The 20,089-nt window shown below is 53.7% G+C and overlaps 9 protein-coding genes across 9 annotated transcripts; 6 read left to right on the top strand and 3 right to left on the bottom strand.

Annotated features, from left to right (window-relative positions):
* Positions 1-213: 213 nt before the first annotated feature.
* On the top strand, positions 214-2,244 carry PUNSTDRAFT_121700 (cytochrome P450; the record flags this gene model as incomplete). Its single annotated transcript, XM_007385933.1, has 8 exons — positions 214-453; positions 515-997; positions 1,053-1,188; positions 1,245-1,334; positions 1,386-1,689; positions 1,743-1,829; positions 1,890-2,018; positions 2,073-2,244. The coding sequence occupies 8 exons, from the start codon at positions 214-216 to the stop codon at positions 2,242-2,244; spliced, it is 1,641 nt and encodes a 546-aa protein (XP_007385995.1).
* A 252-nt stretch (positions 2,245-2,496) lies between these two features.
* Positions 2,497-3,141, bottom strand: PUNSTDRAFT_46003 (uncharacterized protein; the record flags this gene model as incomplete). Its single annotated transcript, XM_007385932.1, has 2 exons — positions 2,497-2,801; positions 2,856-3,141. 2 exons carry the CDS (start codon positions 3,139-3,141, stop codon positions 2,497-2,499), a joined length of 591 nt encoding a protein of 196 aa, XP_007385994.1.
* Positions 3,142-3,662: 521 nt separating this feature from the next.
* On the bottom strand, positions 3,663-4,502 carry PUNSTDRAFT_127270 (uncharacterized protein; the record flags this gene model as incomplete). Its single annotated transcript, XM_007385931.1, has 3 exons — positions 3,663-3,716; positions 3,832-4,169; positions 4,229-4,502. 2 exons carry the CDS (start codon positions 4,500-4,502, stop codon positions 3,877-3,879), a joined length of 567 nt encoding a protein of 188 aa, XP_007385993.1. The 3' UTR covers positions 3,663-3,716; positions 3,832-3,876.
* Positions 4,503-4,697: 195 nt separating this feature from the next.
* Positions 4,698-5,838, top strand: PUNSTDRAFT_53952 (uncharacterized protein). The gene is made up of 4 exons (XM_007385930.1): positions 4,698-4,733; positions 4,816-5,476; positions 5,542-5,717; positions 5,805-5,838. The coding sequence occupies exon 2, from the start codon at positions 5,186-5,188 to the stop codon at positions 5,417-5,419; it is 234 nt and encodes a 77-aa protein (XP_007385992.1). The 5' UTR covers positions 4,698-4,733; positions 4,816-5,185; the 3' UTR covers positions 5,420-5,476; positions 5,542-5,717; positions 5,805-5,838.
* A 1,157-nt stretch (positions 5,839-6,995) lies between these two features.
* PUNSTDRAFT_72028 (DNA mismatch repair protein MutL) lies at positions 6,996-8,643 on the top strand (the record flags this gene model as incomplete). Its single annotated transcript, XM_007385929.1, has 10 exons — positions 6,996-7,179; positions 7,230-7,316; positions 7,369-7,485; positions 7,544-7,638; positions 7,700-7,792; positions 7,846-7,937; positions 7,997-8,173; positions 8,237-8,351; positions 8,404-8,488; positions 8,546-8,643. The coding sequence occupies 10 exons, from the start codon at positions 6,996-6,998 to the stop codon at positions 8,641-8,643; spliced, it is 1,143 nt and encodes a 380-aa protein (XP_007385991.1).
* Positions 8,644-9,595: 952 nt separating this feature from the next.
* On the top strand, positions 9,596-10,868 carry PUNSTDRAFT_72337 (uncharacterized protein; the record flags this gene model as incomplete). Its single annotated transcript, XM_007385928.1, has 4 exons — positions 9,596-10,239; positions 10,297-10,469; positions 10,518-10,663; positions 10,722-10,868. The coding sequence occupies 4 exons, from the start codon at positions 9,596-9,598 to the stop codon at positions 10,866-10,868; spliced, it is 1,110 nt and encodes a 369-aa protein (XP_007385990.1).
* An 876-nt stretch (positions 10,869-11,744) lies between these two features.
* Positions 11,745-14,533, top strand: PUNSTDRAFT_72018 (FAD/NAD(P)-binding domain-containing protein; the record flags this gene model as incomplete). The annotated part of the gene is made up of 10 exons (XM_007385927.1): positions 11,745-11,916; positions 11,971-12,350; positions 12,435-12,558; positions 12,616-12,720; positions 12,780-12,925; positions 12,982-13,210; positions 13,820-13,959; positions 14,130-14,174; positions 14,241-14,303; positions 14,405-14,533. 10 exons carry the CDS (start codon positions 11,745-11,747, stop codon positions 14,531-14,533), a joined length of 1,533 nt encoding a protein of 510 aa, XP_007385989.1.
* Positions 14,534-15,003: 470 nt separating this feature from the next.
* PUNSTDRAFT_115062 (G-alpha-domain-containing protein) lies at positions 15,004-17,116 on the top strand (the record flags this gene model as incomplete). Its single annotated transcript, XM_007385926.1, has 7 exons — positions 15,004-15,235; positions 15,308-15,343; positions 15,404-15,485; positions 15,604-16,260; positions 16,314-16,840; positions 16,897-17,013; positions 17,067-17,116. The coding sequence occupies 7 exons, from the start codon at positions 15,004-15,006 to the stop codon at positions 17,114-17,116; spliced, it is 1,701 nt and encodes a 566-aa protein (XP_007385988.1).
* Positions 17,117-17,550: 434 nt separating this feature from the next.
* On the bottom strand, positions 17,551-18,741 carry PUNSTDRAFT_72164 (Formamidase; the record flags this gene model as incomplete). Its single annotated transcript, XM_007385925.1, has 6 exons — positions 17,551-17,580; positions 17,649-17,776; positions 17,829-17,972; positions 18,024-18,291; positions 18,349-18,631; positions 18,689-18,741. 6 exons carry the CDS (start codon positions 18,739-18,741, stop codon positions 17,551-17,553), a joined length of 906 nt encoding a protein of 301 aa, XP_007385987.1.
* Between the last annotated feature and the right edge of the window lie 1,348 nt (positions 18,742-20,089).

Below are 20,089 nucleotides of genomic sequence, written 5' to 3'. Positions count from 1 at the left end.
CGCTCCCTGACGCTCTTTTCTCGGAAAAACGGATCTTTACTGTAATAGGGCGGACGACTATGGATCCAGGGACAGCGCGTTCGGACGGCATCTTGGTGGGATAGTCGCCCTGCATAGCCAACCGCAATACGGCGACACCTTATATATCGAGACCGCCTCTCTGTCGTGCCCAGATTCGCCCGTTTCCAACGTGCTAAGTGCTCGTAGACATACATGATGCTTACTTGGCTTGTCTACTCCGGAGGGGCCGCCGTAGCCCTCTATACAGGGTGGAGTATCCTCTCCGGAATCTGGGTTCGAGCCCGGTCGCCACTACGTAACCTCAGAGGCCCACCGAGTGCAAGCTGGATCTACGGAAACTTCGCTCAGATTCTCAGCGGCGACTCCGGGCTCGTACAGGATGAATGGATCAAACAGTACGGTCCTACTTTCAAGGTTAACGGGTTGTTCAACGTGAGCAAATCCGCGCCGGTGCCAATGTCAGTGCGCCCAAAGCTGACCTCCGTCGTCACAGAGCAATCGTTTGTACACCATCGACCCCAGGGCGCTGTCCCACATCCTGAGCCACTCCGTCGAGTTCCAGAAGCCAGCGTTAGGGCGATACAACCTCGGTCGTATCGTCGGCGAGGGTTTGCTCATCGCTGAGGGTGATGCGCACCGCCGTCAACGCCGTGTCATGAACCCCGGCTTCGGACCCGCCCAGGTTCGCGAGCTCACAGGCATATTCATTGACAAGGCCGCACAGCTACGGGATGCATGGCTTTCCGAGGCGAGGAAGAAAGGCAACGATGAATCTATCAAGGTCGATGCTCTGTCATGGTTGAGTCGGGCGACTTTGGACATCATCGGTCTTGCCGGATTCAACTACCGCTTCGATTCCCTCGAGGGTAGTAAGCCAAACGAGCTGAATCAGGCCATGGCGACGATGTTCGATGCTACTGGGACATGGCGTTTCTTCGGGCTTCTCCAATCTCGCATCCCGATCCTCCGTTGCGTGGTAAGCCGCGCCCTTGTCCCTCGTCGTACTTCATCGGCGCTTATCGCATGGATAGCGCACAAACAGGGACAAAAAGATAGAGTATGCGCAGAACACCATGAAGCGTATTGGCTATGGCCTTATTTCTGAGCGAAAGGCGGCTGTGCAAAGCGAAAAGCATGGTGCTCATGTCGAGAGAGGCGATGTGCAAGGTGGCTAGCAATTCATCTGTCTTGTCTCAGTCTTCATCCTGAAACTCGGCGATCAGGCCGTGACTTGCTTAGTCTGTTAGTCAAGGCTAACATGGCTATTGACATACCTGAGGACCAGCGCCTTACTGATCACGAGGTCCTGTCTCGTACGTTCGTTCATTCTTTCATGATCAACCTCGATCTCATGGAATATGTAGAAATCCCTACGTTCATGGTCGCTGGTCACGAAACGACGTCGACAGGGACGACATGGGCGATCTTTGCTCTTTCACAGGCAAAGGAGGTTCAGCGGAAGCTGCGTGAGGAGCTGCTGGCCCTGCCAACGGACAATCCAAATATGGACGAACTGAATGCTATGCCCTATCTGGACGCTGTGGTCAGAGAGACCCTGCGTGTACACGCGCCGGTGGGTGGAACAATGAGGGTCGCCATGGAGGATAGTGTGATCCCTGTGAGCGAGCCCTTTTCGGATAAGAATGGAAACTTGCACCACGAGATTCGGTAAGTTGCAATTTCTGTTAGACTGCCGAAGCTTACCCCCTGGGCTATGACAGTGTCAACAAGGGTGAATGGATTCAAATACCCATCGTCGGCCTCAATCGCGCGAGTCGTATCTGGGGCAATGACGCGCACGAGTTCAAGTAAGATCCATATCCCGTGTACATTACGAGGGGTTTTTTTGAGGAAATATGAAATTGTAGGCCCGAGCGATGGTTGAGCACTGGTGCTTTTCCCGAGGCTGCGTCGCACAACCCTGGTGTATGGGGCAACATGCTTACCTTCCTCGATGGTCCACGAGCCTGTATAGGTTACCGCTTCTCCCTCGTCGAGTGCGTAGTCGAACTCATTCCATAATGTGGAGCTGAACGGCACGCGGCCGTCAGGATGAAGGCCCTGCTGTTCGTCCTTGTCCGCGACTTCGAGTTTGATCTTGCCGTACCGGCGAGCGAAATATTCAAGAAAGCGAGCGTGGTAACAAGACCGACGGTCAAGAGCGAGCCTGAGAAAGGCAATCAACTACCGATTATTATCAAGCCTTTCGTTCTCAATGCTTAGGCCATGATGCCTGGAACGCGCGCAAGTCGAACAACAGTCCGTGTCAACGATTATACATCCTGGTTCTACGCTATTCGTACCCGGTCAATGTAATGGGTATACGTTATGCAATGGTTCAATTGTCCGAGAAGAAATTAGTATGTGCCCACGAATCAGGGCGTGCCCATGAATCTAAGCATAGGATTCTGTCAGACACGTAAGACAAGATGCGGCTGCGTGACTTGCCTGATCGTTAATCTTCGGATAGTGGGATCAATTGTACTCGTATGCGGCAACACCTCCACCAGGGTACGGGGCGGTGATGGCACTGAAGTTCGTGCACCCGGCCCAGTTTACATTAGGAACCCGTGCGAAGACCTGGAAGGGGAAGGGATCGCCCTTCGGGCAGGCGACGAAGGTGGAGGAGTTGAGGCCAGTAAACGTAAGCTCTCCAAGACCTTCAGAAGGTTCCGTAGATTCCCAGTGGAAGCCTTGCATCACTGCGTTGCCCTGAAGGGGGAGCAAGGGGTCGTTCGGTGGCGTGAAATGGACCTCTCCGTTGTCCCCCAGGACGTAAACTGGCGGGATATTGTTACAATCACCACATCGAATCTAGGACGCGAATGGCTCACCTATTTGCCCTGCGGGCACACTGACGTCGAGGTACACAGTAGTTTGGCCTCCGCTGAAGGCGGTGACGTCGCCCGGCGGGCAGTCCGCGACCGTGGACGGGCACGCCGAGGAAGTCTCGGCGCCAATCCAGAGAGACCCATTCGCAGCTTCGATGGGTTGGAGGTGAATGAACTCCGTGCCGGATGCACCGGCAATGATGTGGAATGGGGGTGGGTTTGGGGGAACCAGGGCGACAACGAGTATCGGAGAGGCCACGAGGGCGAGGAGGGCGAGGAACTTCGACATTATGATCTTGAAATGGATGTGTTTGTTTGAACTGGTCGACCAGGCGCCATGGCCTTTTATACGCACCAGTTAGAGGTACCGAGGGCTTCTCGTACGCCGTTGCGCACCGCATCGGCGACGACGGACTATCATGTCCGTGAAAACCCACCAGACCCTGCCCAGTAGTCCGAGCTCGTCAGGCTTGGCTCCCTTCGTTGTTCGTGATCGGCTACGATGCTCTGAGGTACAACCATCAGGCGGCTGAACCCACGGCGGCGACGGTCATCCGTGAAGGTGTGAGGCTTAGAAGGCATGCAAGAAGGGATGGCACAAGCCCGAGGCACAAGTACGGTAAACCCATCGAGCAACCAGGTCCAGAGCGGTGGCAGCCCAGTTTGTCGTCATGTGGTGCCGGATCAAAGCGACAAAAGACTGCACGTAAGTATACGGGCTCAGGCCGATGCCATGTGTAGTTCAGGAAAGCGGTGACGAATGCCGAATTGTCAGTGTTCGTGCACACGTGCATACTTATGCATGACAGCATAAACCAGCAGCTCAAGAGCAACTATGTGTGCAGGCCCTGGGTAGCTTCCGTACTAGGCAAAGCGTCAAAGGTTGTATCCGCGCCAGAATGTCTGCTCACGTACAGTCTGTACCAGTAGAACAATATCTTTAATTACGGTGACATGCATATCCATCGGAAATACTTACGCTGCTTCAAGCGTCTCGTCGAACCCTGTCTACCTCCTCCGAAGCCTAAGCATACTCCCAAGCGGCGGACGTATCACCGCCAGAGTACTCGGTGGTACGTGCATCGAATCCGATGCAGGAGCTGAAGTCGCCGCCTGCAACGTTTTCAAATATTTGGTACGGAGGACCACCGCTAGTCGTAGGGCATGCAATGAAGGATGTTGCACCTAACCCGATAAACCCTAGATCGCCAGCGGCGGCGCCCCCCGTCCAGAAAAATCCTGTCAGAGTAGCACCTGCAGGAATGACGGCGGAGTGGGGCGCAGTGTAGCCCAGTGCACCATTTGACTGCACGTATACTGCACGTTCGGATGTTATACTCATAATTCCTACCCGACCATCAGCACTGCACACATACTTTGCTGTCCTCCAGGGACTTCGTCATCAAGCTCAAGGGTTGAGCTGCCACCGATGAAGGCTGTTTGCGTCCCTGGCGGACATTCGCTCGCCGGGTTGGGACAAAAGGTGGAAGTAGGCCTGCCGATCCAGAAAGCCTGGCTGTTGGCATTAATCGGTTGGAGGTGAATGTTGACTTCCCCGGAATGGAGAGCAGTGATAGTGAAGGGGTCGGGTGCTTGTGCAGCAGAGAATAGCGGCGAGACTGCGAATGCAACGAAAGCGAGAAGCTTCATGTCGGCAATAGAGACTTTGAGAGACTGTAATGTATTTATACGAGGATCAGCGGATGATCCCACCGGATGAAAGGCATGTACATACCAGCCTTCGGGATCAGCCGCTGATATGGTACTATAATGTCGCCAAGCTGCCGCCCAAAGAAGAACAAGGCTTCATTGAACATTCCGCCAGTGATGATGCCAAGCACTGAGTGGCGAATGATTGGGACAATACTATGATCACATAACCTACGAAGAGAGCGGGTAGAATGCAAAGCAGCACTGATCAGCTGGATAGGAACCTGTGGGCAGCAAATTGGAGTAGACTAACCGGCGGGTGTTGTTCACAGAGGCAGGACCAAGTGTACCCTTCTGTCCAATCGACTTAAATGGCAAGACTGCCAGATCGCGTAGGCAATGAGCCGGCCTGCGGCCCCATCGGTATTATGCTATTGAGTTGATCTTTCCATACATTTGGTAGACTTCCTGTCGCAGTCAACAACATAAATAATATCACTGACATAGGATAAGCTAGCACTAGGACTCATCGTATGTGCACGTGGGACTAGGCATCCGCCTGCTGACTTCCTGGACGCTTACCGCGGGTGCGCAGTGACTCCACTCGTACCACATGCGCGGCAGGGCATCACCTCTAAGCATCGAGCATTTCCAGAGCTCTGCCACGTAGATACGCCAGAACGATGGCGAACGCACAACACAAGCTGGAATATCTCTTCATCCTCGACTTCGAAGCAACCTGCGATGACAAAGAACCCAAAATTACGCAAGAGATCATCGAGTTTCCGACACTCGTTTATGACCTGAACACGAACCGGGTCCTTGATGAAGCCACATTCCACGAATACGTCAGACCTGTGGTCAAACCGCAACTGACAGAGTTCTGTGTCTCTTTGACTGGCATCACTCAGGTGTGAAGCTCGGGTTTTCGCATCCAATCTTCACGGTGGTTTATGTGCCGTGTAAACAGGAAACTGTGGATAAATCGGATGCGTTCCCTATCGTCTGGGCGAGATACGCGGAGTGGATGAGGACACACCACTTCACCGAGAATCCTTCCAGCTATTCCTTTCTGACTTGCGGGGATTGGGATCTGAAGACGATGCTGCCTTCACAACTGCGGCTCTCGTTCGGTGGAGACGATGCTAGCTCGGACTCGAACCAGGCGCTGCGCATTGATGAACACTTTTCACCTTGGATCAATATCAAGACGGCCTTTGCGAGCATGTATCGCACACAACGGGCAGGCCGAAAACAGCGAGTCAGGGGATTGGAGGATATGCTAAGTAGTCTAGGCCTTACGCTTGAGGGTAGGCACCACTCTGGCATCGACGACTGCAGGAATATCAGTAGGATCGTGACCAAGATGAGGGAGGATGGATGGGTACCTGTCAAATCATGAGGCAGCGCTGGCTTAGCTATCAGTTTGTGAAGTCCCAGTCTTATAGTGCATAAGTAGTGCTCCTGAAATTATTGTCTGTCATCGGACTTCGTGCACCGAAACATGCAAACGATGTCGTAGCACAATTGTGCCACAACAACGCGTCCTGTCACAGGTGATTAGTAATAGTTAAACCATAATCAGCGCGTTATTTGTTATCACGTCCGCGTGTACAGCCGTTTCCGAAAAGGTTGAGCGCAGCGCGAAAAACGGGCCATGTCGTGGACACACCCTAAAATGGGGTTACAGCCAGGCCGGCGAGTCCTGGACGTTCGTCGATTTGTGTATCTCGATGGAAGCGCATTATTGTTGTTGTCCGATGAGCGCCCGGGCATAGGAGAGCCGAAGGCTACCACTTTTGAGATGCGAAATTCGATGTGCAATGTCTCTGGAGGGCTTCTGAGTCGCGTCGAATAGGTCCTCCCGGTGGACCCTTTTTCACCCGTTCTGACAACTTCCACTCGCCTATACTCTCGTTCACGGTAGATTACGCCACGACTTAACACAGTATGCTGACGATGTTGCCCCTCAGTGCGCGACGCCGCACGATATCTCTAGCAGTAGCAGCAACCCTGATATAGGGGTTTTTACCAACGTTCTCAACGACGAGCTCCCAAGTCTTCCGGCAACTTCTCGTTGTCGAAATCATCGATAGACTCCCGAAGCAAGTACCTCACGGTTGAGGGGCTGCACTGTGTCCCTGTTTGGACGAAGGAGTATCGATATTGGTGGTCTATATTCCCTAACACTACCTTCGCCTGCAACTCCTTCGACCCTACAGTAAATCCTTCTGAATTTCATGCTTAGCACACTGACACATGTTCCTCTGAGCTCCTCCCACATGTATTCATCATTTCTATGCGGTCCAGGGGTGCATAATCGTTGAGTTCGTCGTTGAACACGATGTGCTGGCGGCAAACCCAATTTTAGGGGCCTTCACAACGCGCGGCTCGTTTTTCGCGCTGCGCTCAACCTTTTCGGAAACGGCTGTAATGCCGTTGTAACGCGCTACCTCTTTCGCCGCAACCTATCTCACACTTAGCTATAATCTCATGTCCCTCATTGACAAGGACGAGGCCCCTCCCAATGTAGCTCATCGAGGTAAAAATGAGTCCATTAAGGCTCTCGATAGAACGTCAGTGCATCGCATCACTTCCGGGCAAGTTGTCGTAGACTTGCAGACAGCGGTGAAAGAGCTGGTCGAGAACAGTCTCGATGCGGGCGCCACCAGTATAGGTACGGCGTTCTTGCGCTGCAGGTACTCTTTTGCTGAGGTCCATGTACAGAGGTTCGCTTCAAAGACTACGGTCTTCAATCAATCGAAGTTGTCGACAATGGCTGTGGCATAGCTGAGCAGGACTGGGAGAGTGTTGGTTAGTGCAACCTTTCCCTCAGTCTCCGCGCACGACACAAACCCTCTTCTAGCATTGAAACACCATACTTCGAAGTTATCGTCGTTCTCAGATCTGTCAACCATCCGTACCTTCGGTTTTCGGGGAGAAGCACTGTCATCTTTGTGCGCGCTGAGCGACAACGTAACAGGTATGCTATGGGCCCTATGTTCATGCATGTACTCACCCAGTGCTGCACATGAATCAAGTCACTACCTCGACTACCGAGAGCGCACCTATGGGAACCGTTCTTTCGTTTGACCGCGCCGGTCGATTAAAGGGCACCTCGAAGATCGCCAGGCAAGTCAGTCTGAAGTATACGTGTTAGCACTTGTCTATCGACTTATCATTCAACAAATCTTCAGCGCGGGACTACAACGCTCGTGAGCGGTCTATTTAGCCCCTTGCCTGTCAGAAGGAAGGAGCTCGAGAGAAACGTGAAACGAGAATACGGAAAGGTGGCGTGTGCCTGTTGGATACCGCAGACCACCATCCGATACCTTTGCGACAGGCTCTCGGTCTTCTCAATGCCTACGCGCTCGTACCCTGCGCAGCAGAAAACAAAGGGATTCGATTATCGGTTTACAATCAGCCGAAGGGAGGGTCAGCACGTTCGCTTTATAGCAGTTCGTTCAAATTGACATTCATTATCAACTGAATAGGAAGAAATCTGTGCAGATCCAGACTACTGGAGCTCCTAGCACACGAGCCTCCATATCTGCTCTGTGGGGACCTAAAGCGCTGGAGAATCTAGTTGATCTGGATATCCAACTCGACGTCACTATAGATAAAGTTGCACGCAAAAGGATCTCGTCCGGAGAGGATGATCCAGCACCCGAGTAGGTTCTCGTTCCCTGTCGTCCTCCATATTGTGCGTTGAGAAGTTTCGACCTATGGCCTAGATATACTCATGTTGGTATTCGTGGTTTGATATCGAAGTTCCAGATAGGATGCGGTCGTACAGGAACGGATAGGCAATTCTTCTTCGTTAATGGTCGCCCGTGGAACCCCGGAAAGGTGACATTGATTCGCTTTCAGATCCGCATACCAGTTTGCTGATAGATCACAGGTACAGAAAGCTTTCAACGAGGTGTACCGCTCGTACAATATTCATCAATCGCCTTTCATTGTGGCCGATTTTCTTTTACCCGGCAGTGAGCACCATGTCACCACTTCGCGTTGCAACAACTCAATGCTGAATCAACTCGCAGATACATGTGATATAAACGTGAGCCCGGATAAGAGGACCATATTTATTCATAGCGAAATTAACCTTATACAAGCCTTGAAGGTAAGTCCATGCGAATAAGTGGAGAAGCTAGAGCCTTATGTGCTTGCAGGATGCTCTAGAACAGGAGTTTTCAGCCTCCCGCTCTACATTCGGAGTCTCTTCCGGCCCAGGAAACGTCAGTCGTGTTGATGAGCGTACAGCAGGAGGTGACGTCGAAGACGAGCAGGTTCATAATGATACTTCTCGCATATCACCGTCTCGACGTCCCTCAACGGCAACCTCAGACCATGGAACGATCCAAGCTACCGCGATTCGTGCTGCCGCCGATGCGACAGCATTGCCAATTGACGTAGAATCGGGGGCCCCGGAACCTGATCCTCGACCAGAGATCTCCGACGCCGATTTAGGTTTTGGATCTCCACAGCTTTTATTAGACGCAGCGGAACCTATGTCATCTGCTGCACGAAGCCCCAGTCTACGGGCGGACAGTGCGCTGCCACCTGCATCACCGTTGGCGGTTACGCACCAAATACCTATCTCTGCAGTGCGTGCGAGCTGGAAGGCTTCTCCCAACGCCCAGACACTGGGTTCACGAGCGAATTCCAGCTCAACGCCCAGGCTAGCCCCGTCCGGTTGCATATCCGCGATGAAACCTCGTACGGGATCTGTACAGATGGTGCTTGATACTCGAGGGGCTGGTTGGAACTTGTCGAAGCCGGGGCGTGAGGCCACCCATGATGGGTCTGATACTGTCGCAACACCGTCGCCGAGAGAAGGAGACGAAGAAGACGAGCGGCCGTCCAAGCGGCAGCGCTCGAACGGCTTGCCATCCAAAAGTGTCGTGGGCAAGCTACGGTCTCAGTTGTCCTTGTTTGCGCAGACGGACCACGCCAGTCACATACAATCTGAGCCACCCATTGCCGATGATGTCATGTCGTTGAACGAAGGCGAAGATATCATCCAACATCAAGGTCACAGCCCGGACGGTGACGTCGACGCAGTTGCTAAAACGCAACGACTTCGGATACGTATGACTTCAGAAGAGCTTGATTACACGGATGTCGACGTTGACCTGGATGCCGCCATTCCTCCAAGGGATCCGGTTTCTCGAGTTGATGGAATTTCAGACATATCATCTGAGCTTACCGTCAGCGAAATAACAACTAGCGAAAATCTACACGCTTCGTCCGTCGTAACTACTTCCAACTCGTCTCATTATCCCCCCGAATTCGTCCGCACGTATCCGGACGGCGACCGCGAGGTGCTCATACAGTTCGATGTCTCACGCGTCTCGAAGAGATGGTCCACCCTCAGATCGCCATATGCGCGCGATATCGATTGTCAACCTACTACTGCCATCGCAAATGAGGCCAGTGCAGATCTTTCAACGTCGGGGGGCCTGAAAAACGCCGACGACAACGAAAAAGCAGCCGATGCCCTGGCCCGCGTCATCACGAAATCCGACTTCGAGACCATGGATGTTCTCGGCCAATTCAACCTCGGATTCATTATAACGCGGCGTCGTCAGTGGCAGACCAACGATCACGAAGCCGATGTTGAGAACAAGCCCTTCAGCGATGACTTGTTCATCATTGACCAGCATGCAGCGGACGAGAAGTATAACTTCGAGACATTGCAACAGACGACCAAGATTCAGTCACAGAGGCTATTCCGGTAAGTAATCTACTATATATACACCAATACTATCGTTGTCCTCACCTTCTATGACAGTCCAAGACCACTCGAATTGACAGCGGCAGATGAATTGGTCGTCACCGAAAATATAGAGGTTCTACGCCAGAACGGTTTTGACGTTGCGGTGGACGAGAATGCCTCCTTCGGGCAAGGTAGATTGCAGTTGGTAGCGCAGCCTGTTAGCAAAAACACCGTGTTCGACATGAAAGGTAACATAACCGTTTTACACGCCCTGTGGAGCTCACGTGGCATTGTAGACCTCGAGGAGCTTCTGCACCTCATGCAAGATCGGCCCACTGGACGGATGGTTAGATGTTCGAAGGCGCAGGCTATGTTCGCGAGTCGCGCCTGTAGAAAGAGCGTCATGATTGGCGACCCCCTCACCAGGAAGCAGATGCGTTCTGTAGGTGCTACAGATTCATGATGTCTACCCTGAACTCATAGATACAATTATCGCACAGGTTGTACGCCATATGGGGACGATGGACCAGCCATGGAACTGTCCTCACGGTCGGCCCACTATGAGACATTTGTCTGACCTTCGGGCTCTCGAGGAGAAGCACGCCAACGCTGTAAACAGAACGATTGATTGGCAGGCGTTCGAATGACGATCTCGTACATCGTAGGACGGTGGAATAGCGCCTTCAGCATACTGGCACAGTCAGTAGCGACATCCATCGTGATCCCAAACACCAAACGACTGGACGATTCGGACAACCTCCATTCGTTGTCCACGAGGGAAGTCTCAAGTCGTACGATATCCTTGCGGCACTCCTGAGGTGTCCGGAAACGGCTAGCAATGAACGGTTTCACCACGGAGCGCCGTCAACAAATCCAAGTGTGTATAATAGTGAGGATGAGATTATGTTGAAGCTTCCCCGGGATCGTGCGATCTCGGCGTCGAGAACCGGCGGAGACCGTGGTTGTTCGGAAGTCGACAGCCGGCGCGGGCCGGTACAATGGACTCGCACATCCAAGCGAGTAACCCTCGGATTGAACTACGGTGTACGAATGGCGTCCACGTCGACTCGCAGGCGCCAAAATACGCAGGGAATGAGTCCTAGTTGAGCCTGACTGCCATGGTGGTACGTCGAGTTTATATCCTGGTCGTGGGAGCAACTCACAGCAGAACGCCCACGTGTCGTGTCACTTCCTCATGCTTATCTGATAAGCGAGTGGCAAGAGCCTATTCCTCCCGACGACCTGATCCCCCCCAAGCTCTCCATCTGGACTGTTTCTAGACCATCGTCGCGGTGCCTCGTACCCGTACCAACTCGATTCGACGGCCAACCCTTCCCCGATCCGAGGACGCGCCTGAGGCGATTGAATGACCCCACTGGTTTCTTACGCCAATCGTGCTCCACCGACGGCCTTCCTGTAGACGTTTCGCTCCCTCGGTACTTACCCCACTGGCTTCTTTCCTTCCTCCAAATCGTCATCAGAGCCATCGACAAAACATGCAACGAGCTTTACATCATCTCATCATGAAGAACACAAGACCGTCCACCAAGACAATTCTCGTTCTAGGCGCGTCGTACGGCGGATCGCGAACTGCGCAGGTTCTCGCGGCAGGGCTCAAGGACATAAACGCAAGGGCACCCACGAAAGAGCAACAGTGGCGAGTGGTGTTGGTGGACCGGAATCATCATGCGAACCGTACGTCAAGTCACTTCTATACATAATCTACGAAGGCTGATTGGCGGGACGCAGATCTCTACATATTCTCCAGGATATCTGTCCTTCCCGGACACGAGCACAAGGCATTTATACCATACACGAATGTTTTCGCGCTGCATCCTCCCCATCCCGAAGGCGGCACCACCTTCCCTCCCAGTTTACCGCACTCGTTCATTCATGCGAAAGTGAACAATATCGACCTGCACGCGAATGAAGTCAGGCTACAGCATCTCTCGGATGACGGTGAGAGGAAAAAGGACGAGGAGGAGACCATCGCATATGACTACCTCGTTTACGCCATGGGCTCGCACCTCCCGGCCCCGATCGATATGTGGGGCGAGAGGATATACAAGGACTCGGCTGCACCGTCCAAGGAACTTCCTTCGCGGAACGTTGACCTAGAGGAACCTGTGGTGCTGCACCCTGAGCCCGAACATGAACACGTGAACGGCGCACCTCCGAAGCACAAGCGGTATCACTTGCCATTGGAGGTGGAGGCACTCGCAGAGGAGGAATATCGCGGATTGAAGCCACAGGCTGTCGCGCGCATGCGTGCGGATCAGAAGCGTATCGCAGCGGCGCAGAGCGTGCTCGTCGTTGGGGGTGGCGCGCTGGGCATTCGTGGGTTTACATTAGCTTTTCTTCCGCCTGCTTAAGTTGACGTTCCTCGGGTTACAGAATATGCCACAGACATCAGCGCTGTTCACCCGGCGACTAAAGTCACGTTGCTACACTCTCGAACGAGATTGCTGCCAAAGTTCGACAAGATGATGCACACTGAGAGTGAGTTTTTTTCTTCTTCGCTGGAGATGAACGTGTTTGACGTTGATCTTGGTATGCAGTTTTGCAAACCCTCAAAGACGCTGGTGTGAAGACGATCCTTGGCGAACGACTGAGCATGAAATCGCTGAACCATCCTCGCTACAACGAGAAAGGCGAAAAGGTCTTGATCACTGAAAACGGAAGGGAAATCTGTGCGGACTTGGTGGTACGTTCTACCTCCTGGGAAGATGCCTGGCTGTTCTAACCCTGGCCGTTGATCAGCTCCTGTGCACCGGTCAACGTCCCAATACGCGTTTGCTCGCGGAATCAGATTCTACCACTGTGGATCCCAACACCGGTATGACGCGCGTGGCGAGGACTATGCAAGTCACTGGATCGCGGCCAAGGGCAAGACGCGGATCCGGGCCTACTCTTTCTTCGTCGCCCGAGGTGGAGGAAGAAACCGCAGCAGTCGCCTTGAACAGACTCTCGTCGATTACCCTCGACCGACGTCCAAACGGGAATCATATATGGTCAATTCGAACAGCCCTCAAGCGCACCTTGACAGCGTCATCCATGTCCTCTACCCTCTCCACATCATCGTCCATGACCTCGGACGGAGGGGCTGAGACGGTTCCGTCCACTCCGACGCGTCTACCCCCGGGGTCACGGTTCCGTCTCCCTACGAAGTACCAGCTGTCTCAGGCGCTGAGAAAGTCGTCTCTCCTTGGTGACGCAGAGCCATTGAAGAGGCGTGACGACGATGACGATGCACCTTCGGAGACAGCGGAGGAAGGGCCGAACGATCTCGGGGACGACCCGTCGGCAGAAACCGGCGCTACTGGTACTTCTCATTATGGCGAGACAATTCCATCTCCTAGCTCGACGACATCCTCGACACTATATTCTTCTCAGACAACCCTTGACGGCACTGCGTCGGATGCCGAAACCGCACAAGAATCCGAGGAATTGGGCGACGGCTCGGATGCGACCAAACACTCTTCCAAACTCGTCCAGAATGTCGACGACGTTGTTCCTGCATCTGGTACGGAGAAATCTCAAGGCACAGCGACATCGGGATCACAGCCTATCAGCATCTTGTCGGACGCCAGGGCGGCAGACACGTCCATTCTGGCGGAGTCTGGTCCACAGATAGATGCAGAGGCGGACGAGGCGATGGTGTACGAGCACGTGTTCGCGATTGGTGACGCTGCGGACGCGTTCGGTGCGATACAGGCCGGACATAACGCCTACTATCAGGTGCGTGATGGTGATCCAAGGTTGGCCCCCCGGCCAACTAGCGCCCGTGTCAATCGATCGTGGCGCAGGCCATTCGATGTTGACCGATAACTGCATATCTGTCTCCCCTTCGAATTTGTTACTACCGCCGAGGACTGCGCGCTGATATCTGTCTGTCGTCATGAATCTAGGGTGAGGTCGCGGCTCGAAATATCCTCAAGCTCGTGAAGAAGAGGGTGCGCCAAGAGAGGCTGGACGAACCCTTGATGTGTACGAGCGACGCTGATGTCGCGGACGGAGAGGAGGACCTGGAGCTCGAACATTATACGCCTGGCCCACCAGCGATAAAAGTTTCTTTGGGGATCGTGAGTCGCCTCTTGTTTCCTCTCGCATTGCTCCCGGCGTTTTCTTGATTGAGCATGAGCTCAACGGTGACCGCGTGCTGACGGATCACTTGCGGATACAGACGAAATCGGTTTATCAGATAAATGGTGTCGTTGGGGTGAAAGATGACGGCACGGAAGACCTCGATGCGGCAGGGGTGTGGGCATATTTCGGCATCAAAGGTGTCAAGGAGGAACGAATGTACGATTGATAGGTAGTTGTTAGCGTAGGGCGAACTAGCTTGGATTAGACGTCCCGCATCAGCTTGTTCCGTGTGCGGAAGCGATCTAGTTGACGCAAAGGAGACGCAGGAGCAATCAAGGGATGAAGGTGTTGTCGATTTCTGATCGAATGACAACTGGCCGACGTGCTCGGCGCAGCGTCGGTGCCTGAATGCCGCACGGCTTCGGTTGATCCGGGCCGGGGGTTCTGGTGAGGAAGGCGGAGGTTACGTAAGATAGGCTGTCGTCGCAACGCAGGAACCGCCGCGTCCGCCTCCGAACGATCGGCGACTCAACAATTTCTTTTTTCCAGAGTCGGTGGCGTATCACAGCTTTGAAACAAGCGCTCCTGAGCGGACATGTCACTCAAATACCACACAACCCTGGCCCATCGCGTCCGAACGACATCCCCTCCTCCTCCTCCTCCGCCGCACCCATATACCCTCCCTCCCCCCGATCGATGACCACCAGGTCGCACGGCCGAGTGACCACGGTCACCTACGCCGACCGATATGATGATCCGCTTTCTTATTTTTTGCGTCCACCACCGGGCGAGACGCCTGAAGAGCAAACGAGGAGGATCGAGGCCCAGCAGGAAGCTCTGCGGATCTCCAAGGAAATCGATGCCGCTATAGCAGAGGACAAGAAGGCGCTGGACAGGAAGCGCAAGGCCACCAAACTCTTGTTGCTCGGTGGGTGCACAAACTGTTGGCTTTCCTTCCCCTCGAATCTCGCTGAATCTAGTGGCTGTCTCTTCATTATAGGCCAGTCCGAATCCGGCAAGAGCACCACGCTACGGAGTTCGTCCTTATCCTTGAATCTGCGCCGGGCCGATGTCGTGTGCTGAGATCGTTCCCCAGATTTCCAGCTCGTCTTCGCTCCTAACCACTTCCGGCGGGAAAGGGCAGCGTGGAAAACGGTCATACAACTTAACCTTATCCGGTATGTGAAACCTCCGTTCGAACCGTCGACGTCAGGCCGCGTCGTGATGGCGTGGCGGCGCATGGCGACCGACCTCTCCCCTCCGACCTCGGGCTGATGGCGATAATGTCTTTCTCAGATCAATCAAGAACCTGCTGGACGTGATTCAGAATGAGCTTGATTCGTATCAGTCGCTGCAGCATTCGCCGACTCACCGACAATATCCGCATCCGCCGTGGAGCTCACATGGCCAGTCGATATCTGGATCGCCTCCGCAAGGCCGACCGAGGAGCGCGACGCGGTGGTTGAACGATGATCATCGACGGATACGCATGCGGCTGTCGCCACTGATTTCGATCGAGCAAACCCTCACACGCAAGCTCATGCCGTCCATTTCGGAACATGGAAGTCTTGCTGCGACTACCACCTCGTACACGTACAGCAATGCGACCCAAGCCAACTCCGAAGGGGTAAGCTCCACCCGCAGGCGATCGGTTCAGGAAGTCTGCGTTCGGGCGGGTAGCGGCTGGAAGGGGATTTTGACCAAGGCGACGGGCAACCAGCTGCATACTCGCACGTCTTCCGACACGAGCAGCTTCTCTGGCTCCGACGAATGGAGTGAACCGTCGGAGAAGGAGCGGGTGAGGAAGGGCTCCCGTCCTGTCACCGGCAATCGGGACGATCCGACCATGGCGCTCGCGCAGTGCAAGGACGATATCGTTTCTCTATGGGAAGATCCGAATGTGCAGCAAGTGCTCAAGAAATGGGGCGTTCGGCTACGGGAGATGCCAGGCTTGTAAGCACCCAGTTGGATCTCGTCATCAGCCAAGAGAATAATTGTCCTGTCAGTTTCTTGGACGACGTGGCGCGAATAGCGACGGTGGACTATGAGCCGACGGAGGCGGACGTTTTACGAGCGCGTGTACGAACGTTGGGCGTCGAAGAGCATCGCTTCACCGTGGAGTCTGGTACGAGTCGCGGGACATTTGTACCCTCAACCGGACTAAGCTGGGGGACGGTGATAGACGACGTGAACGCCAAGACAGGCAGTGAATGGTACATTTACGACGTTGGTGGAAGCCGAAGCTTGCGGGCCTCGTGGGTCCCGTTCTTCGACGACGTGCAGGCGATCATCTTCCTTGCGCCACTCGCGTTCAACTTGATGCTGGAGGAAGACCCTCTCGTGAATCGGTTGGAGGACTCCGTGACCCTGTGGAAAGCCGTCTGCGCCAACCCGCTCATCGCAAAGGCCACCTTGATCCTGTTCCTGAACAAGATGGACATCTTGGACGAGACCCTCAAGGCAGGCGTCCAGGTCAAGCGATACGTTCCGAGCTTCGGAGACCAACCTAACGAACTGCCATACGTGGTGAAATGTATGTTCCACGATGCCGTCGATCGTGCTTGTTGTTAATTCCGCATGTAATTTCAGATTTCAAGGACAGGTTTATGGCCTACCATAAACGCCTGTCTAACAAGAACCGTCCTTTCTTCTGTCATGAGACGTCCGTCGTCAATGCTACAAATACCCGGATCATCCTCCTGGAAGGTCGGTCGTGTAGTTTACCTGCTCCGTATGGTCATACTTATGCACCAAAACAGTTCGCGAGGGTCTTCTTCGCCGCCATCTTTCCCAAGCTACACTAGTATAACAACAAATCGAATGATTGGTGCATCCACCATACATTGGTATCCGAAGGCTTTGATAGCTTCGTTTGTATCGTTCGCCCACATATCGAAATATGAATCAACGCAGAGCTGTACTGTAGTACTAGTGCGTGTATGTAATTTATAATATGTGTTGTCTTTACATGTATAACCCCGTAGTCTTCTGTGTTCACAGATACGCATATTCTTAATCTTATTCGTAACTTCACAGTCTAACAGCTCGGCACTCTTTGTGTTGCCTGGCCCGATATCGGTCCGCTGCGATGTTATCGCGTGCTCAGGGAGGCTTATGTCTTCTCAGGACTGTCAGGACTGGGAACGGTGCCCGAAGATGGACTTCGGCATCATGAAGCCAACCTACAAAATGGGTTTCACGAGGTGAATACTCGTGCCTTCAGGAACGCAGTGCACTCGGGGATCAACGTACCACATAATTAGGCATGTCCACCTGAACATCGGACAAGGATACCGAATCAACATCCTGCTCGACCAGGTACGGACATTCTAGACACTCACCACCTCGTGTAGCCTCAGATCGCCCGCGACGCTACATAACATGTATGCCTGCTCAGGGGTGACACCATACTCCGCAGCCAAGAACTCAATCATGTGCCGCACGGCGGCGCGTGCCGCTTCACGGATGTCTGACAATGTCAAGGGATAAGCTCGTGACGGATGCGCGCCAGCTGGACTGACCAGATTCGATGCCGGTAGTGGTATAGTAGTCCTGGCCCGTGATGGAGGTGGTGAAGTGCGGCGTTTTGACGTAGGGCCGGTCCTTGATGACTGTCAGGCGCACCGTCACCTTCATCGGCGTTTCGATCGCCGTGCCGCCAACCTCTGGACGGAGCAAAGATGAGCTCTGGAAGCGACCTCCGACGTGTGACGTACCTCCATCTCCCTGAGCTGCGTGACCATCCCCGATGGAGAATAGCGCGCCTTCAACCTCGACGGGCAGGTATAGGGTTGCGCCTTTAGTCAGATGGCGCGTATCAAGGTTGCCTCCGGTGTTGTACGGCGGTATCGTGGAGAATGAACCGTTTTTGCCGGGAGCTACGCCCATCTCGCCTGCGAAGGGATTTAGAGGGATCTTAATCCCCTTAGCTTCGTCAAACCAGGCAAAGCGCGCGCCGAAATCGTCCTTCTCGAGCTTCCATATCTAACAACGGGCACAGTCAATGTTCGTCCCGGTGCGATCCAGAAAAGAGAAACGAACCTTCAGCTCGGCCGTTGTGTACTCGTCCGCAAGCAAGCCAAAGCCAGGCAAGATGGCAGTCCAGCCCCAGTCGGCAGCCTTCACATCGATGACTTCGACTTGTAGCACGTCACCGGATTTCGCGCCTTCCACATAAATAGGCCCGTTGACTTGGTCTAGCTGGGAGAAGACCATAGATGCCAGCGTGGTGGTGGTCGAGTTCGCGTCAAGTTGACCATTGGAAGCGTCGAGGCAATCAAAGTGGATGGTCTCTCCGGATGAGACTCGGAGGACTGGTGGTATACTGGCAACGAGACAGTCCAATAGGGAGGTCTGAGGGTCTTTACATGCACAGGCCTACCTATTGTCCCAAGCCAGATGACATTGATGTTTCTTGATGGAATGAATTGACATTGGGATTCGGCTGGACGTACAGATATCTTGGATCGACTTGTGTGGACGAGTGCGCCGTAAGCTCTTATATGTAGTATGTCCATGCTATCTCGAGGCTTGGGAACCACGCAGAGGCAGCATATGGGGATTGAGGGCACACGGAATTTCCGGGAGACCTCGCGCGCGGTGTGTGGGTTTCCACGGCCACCCGGCGCCGGCAATAATTTTGACGCCCCTCCTGCGTGGCTGGAACATGAGCGTCTCCACCTGTCCCCCATTTGAATCTGACCAATCATTTCCCACGGTCAATCCTGTCTTCAGTCTTATCTCACTTCAGCCTGATCCCGGCCGACGATGCCTTCATGCAGGGCTTTGCCTCGCATGGTGTAGCAAGTAAAATGTACAAAATATAATAAATTGAGGAAATGGTTGAAACATGCCATCCCAAACGTTTCTGAGGCTCTCCGCCGTTGCACTCGAACTCCCGTTGTGAACCCCTGTCTCCCCTCGGATGGATCCCAAAGCATTGGATTCCATTAGAAATCTTCAACAGGTGCTCCAGGCTCAGCCTATATCATCCATCACACAGGCCAGTGCAGGGACGCCGCGTAAATGCTCGTCTTCGGGTTGCAACAGTCAACTTCCTCCTGAAGCGGAATATCGATGGAAAACATGCATAAAGCATCGAGCCTCCAGTCGCGAGTCCAAACGCAAACAGAAGGCAAAAGAGAAGGCGCCTGGATGCCGTCAGCCATCGCCTGTCCAACAAGGAGCACAGATATCTGCGGGAAGCAGGGACGAGCCGATAGTGCTGGACACAGAGGGTGACGACAGTGGTGCGGAGTCTGGTGAGCCTATAGCAAAGCGAGCTCGGGTACATGACAGCCCCTATCTTTGTCAACGGTTCACTGACTCACGGCAGGTGGCCAGCGAGACGTTGGTAGCAGAGACGGAGTACAAGTCATACGAGAGTTCATACAGCATGCTACAGGCATTGAAGACGAGTTGCAAAGATGCCAGTGATGTCGACTTTGCGGGTCAATATGTGATAACCGATGATCCACTGTGGCGTGACTATGAGCGGGTGCGAGAAGTACAAGAGAATATATGGGCAGCAACTGGTTACCGATTCACGTACGTGAACTGGCTCCGCCGCGTTGTCTGTTGGGTGCTCAAAACATGTAACGGCAGTGTTCGGGACCACACTGTGTTGAAGCATGGCCGGCGGACACGATTCTGGTGCAGCCAGGATGCCGGACATGCTAAGAAGGTTAGGAAGGTACAGGGTGCTCGTCCACGCGACAACCTTGGCATGGATAGGTTCAACTGTCGCAGTCGGCTGCAAATTGCCGTCAAACACATCGGTGGT

The sequence above is a fragment of the Punctularia strigosozonata genome (genome assembly GCF_000264995.1).
Source record: "Punctularia strigosozonata HHB-11173 SS5 unplaced genomic scaffold PUNSTscaffold_10, whole genome shotgun sequence".
NCBI lineage: Eukaryota > Fungi > Basidiomycota > Agaricomycetes > Corticiales > Punctulariaceae > Punctularia > Punctularia strigosozonata.
The sequence above is the reverse complement of the archived record's forward strand: the minus strand, read 5'-3'. Positions and strand labels throughout refer to the sequence as shown.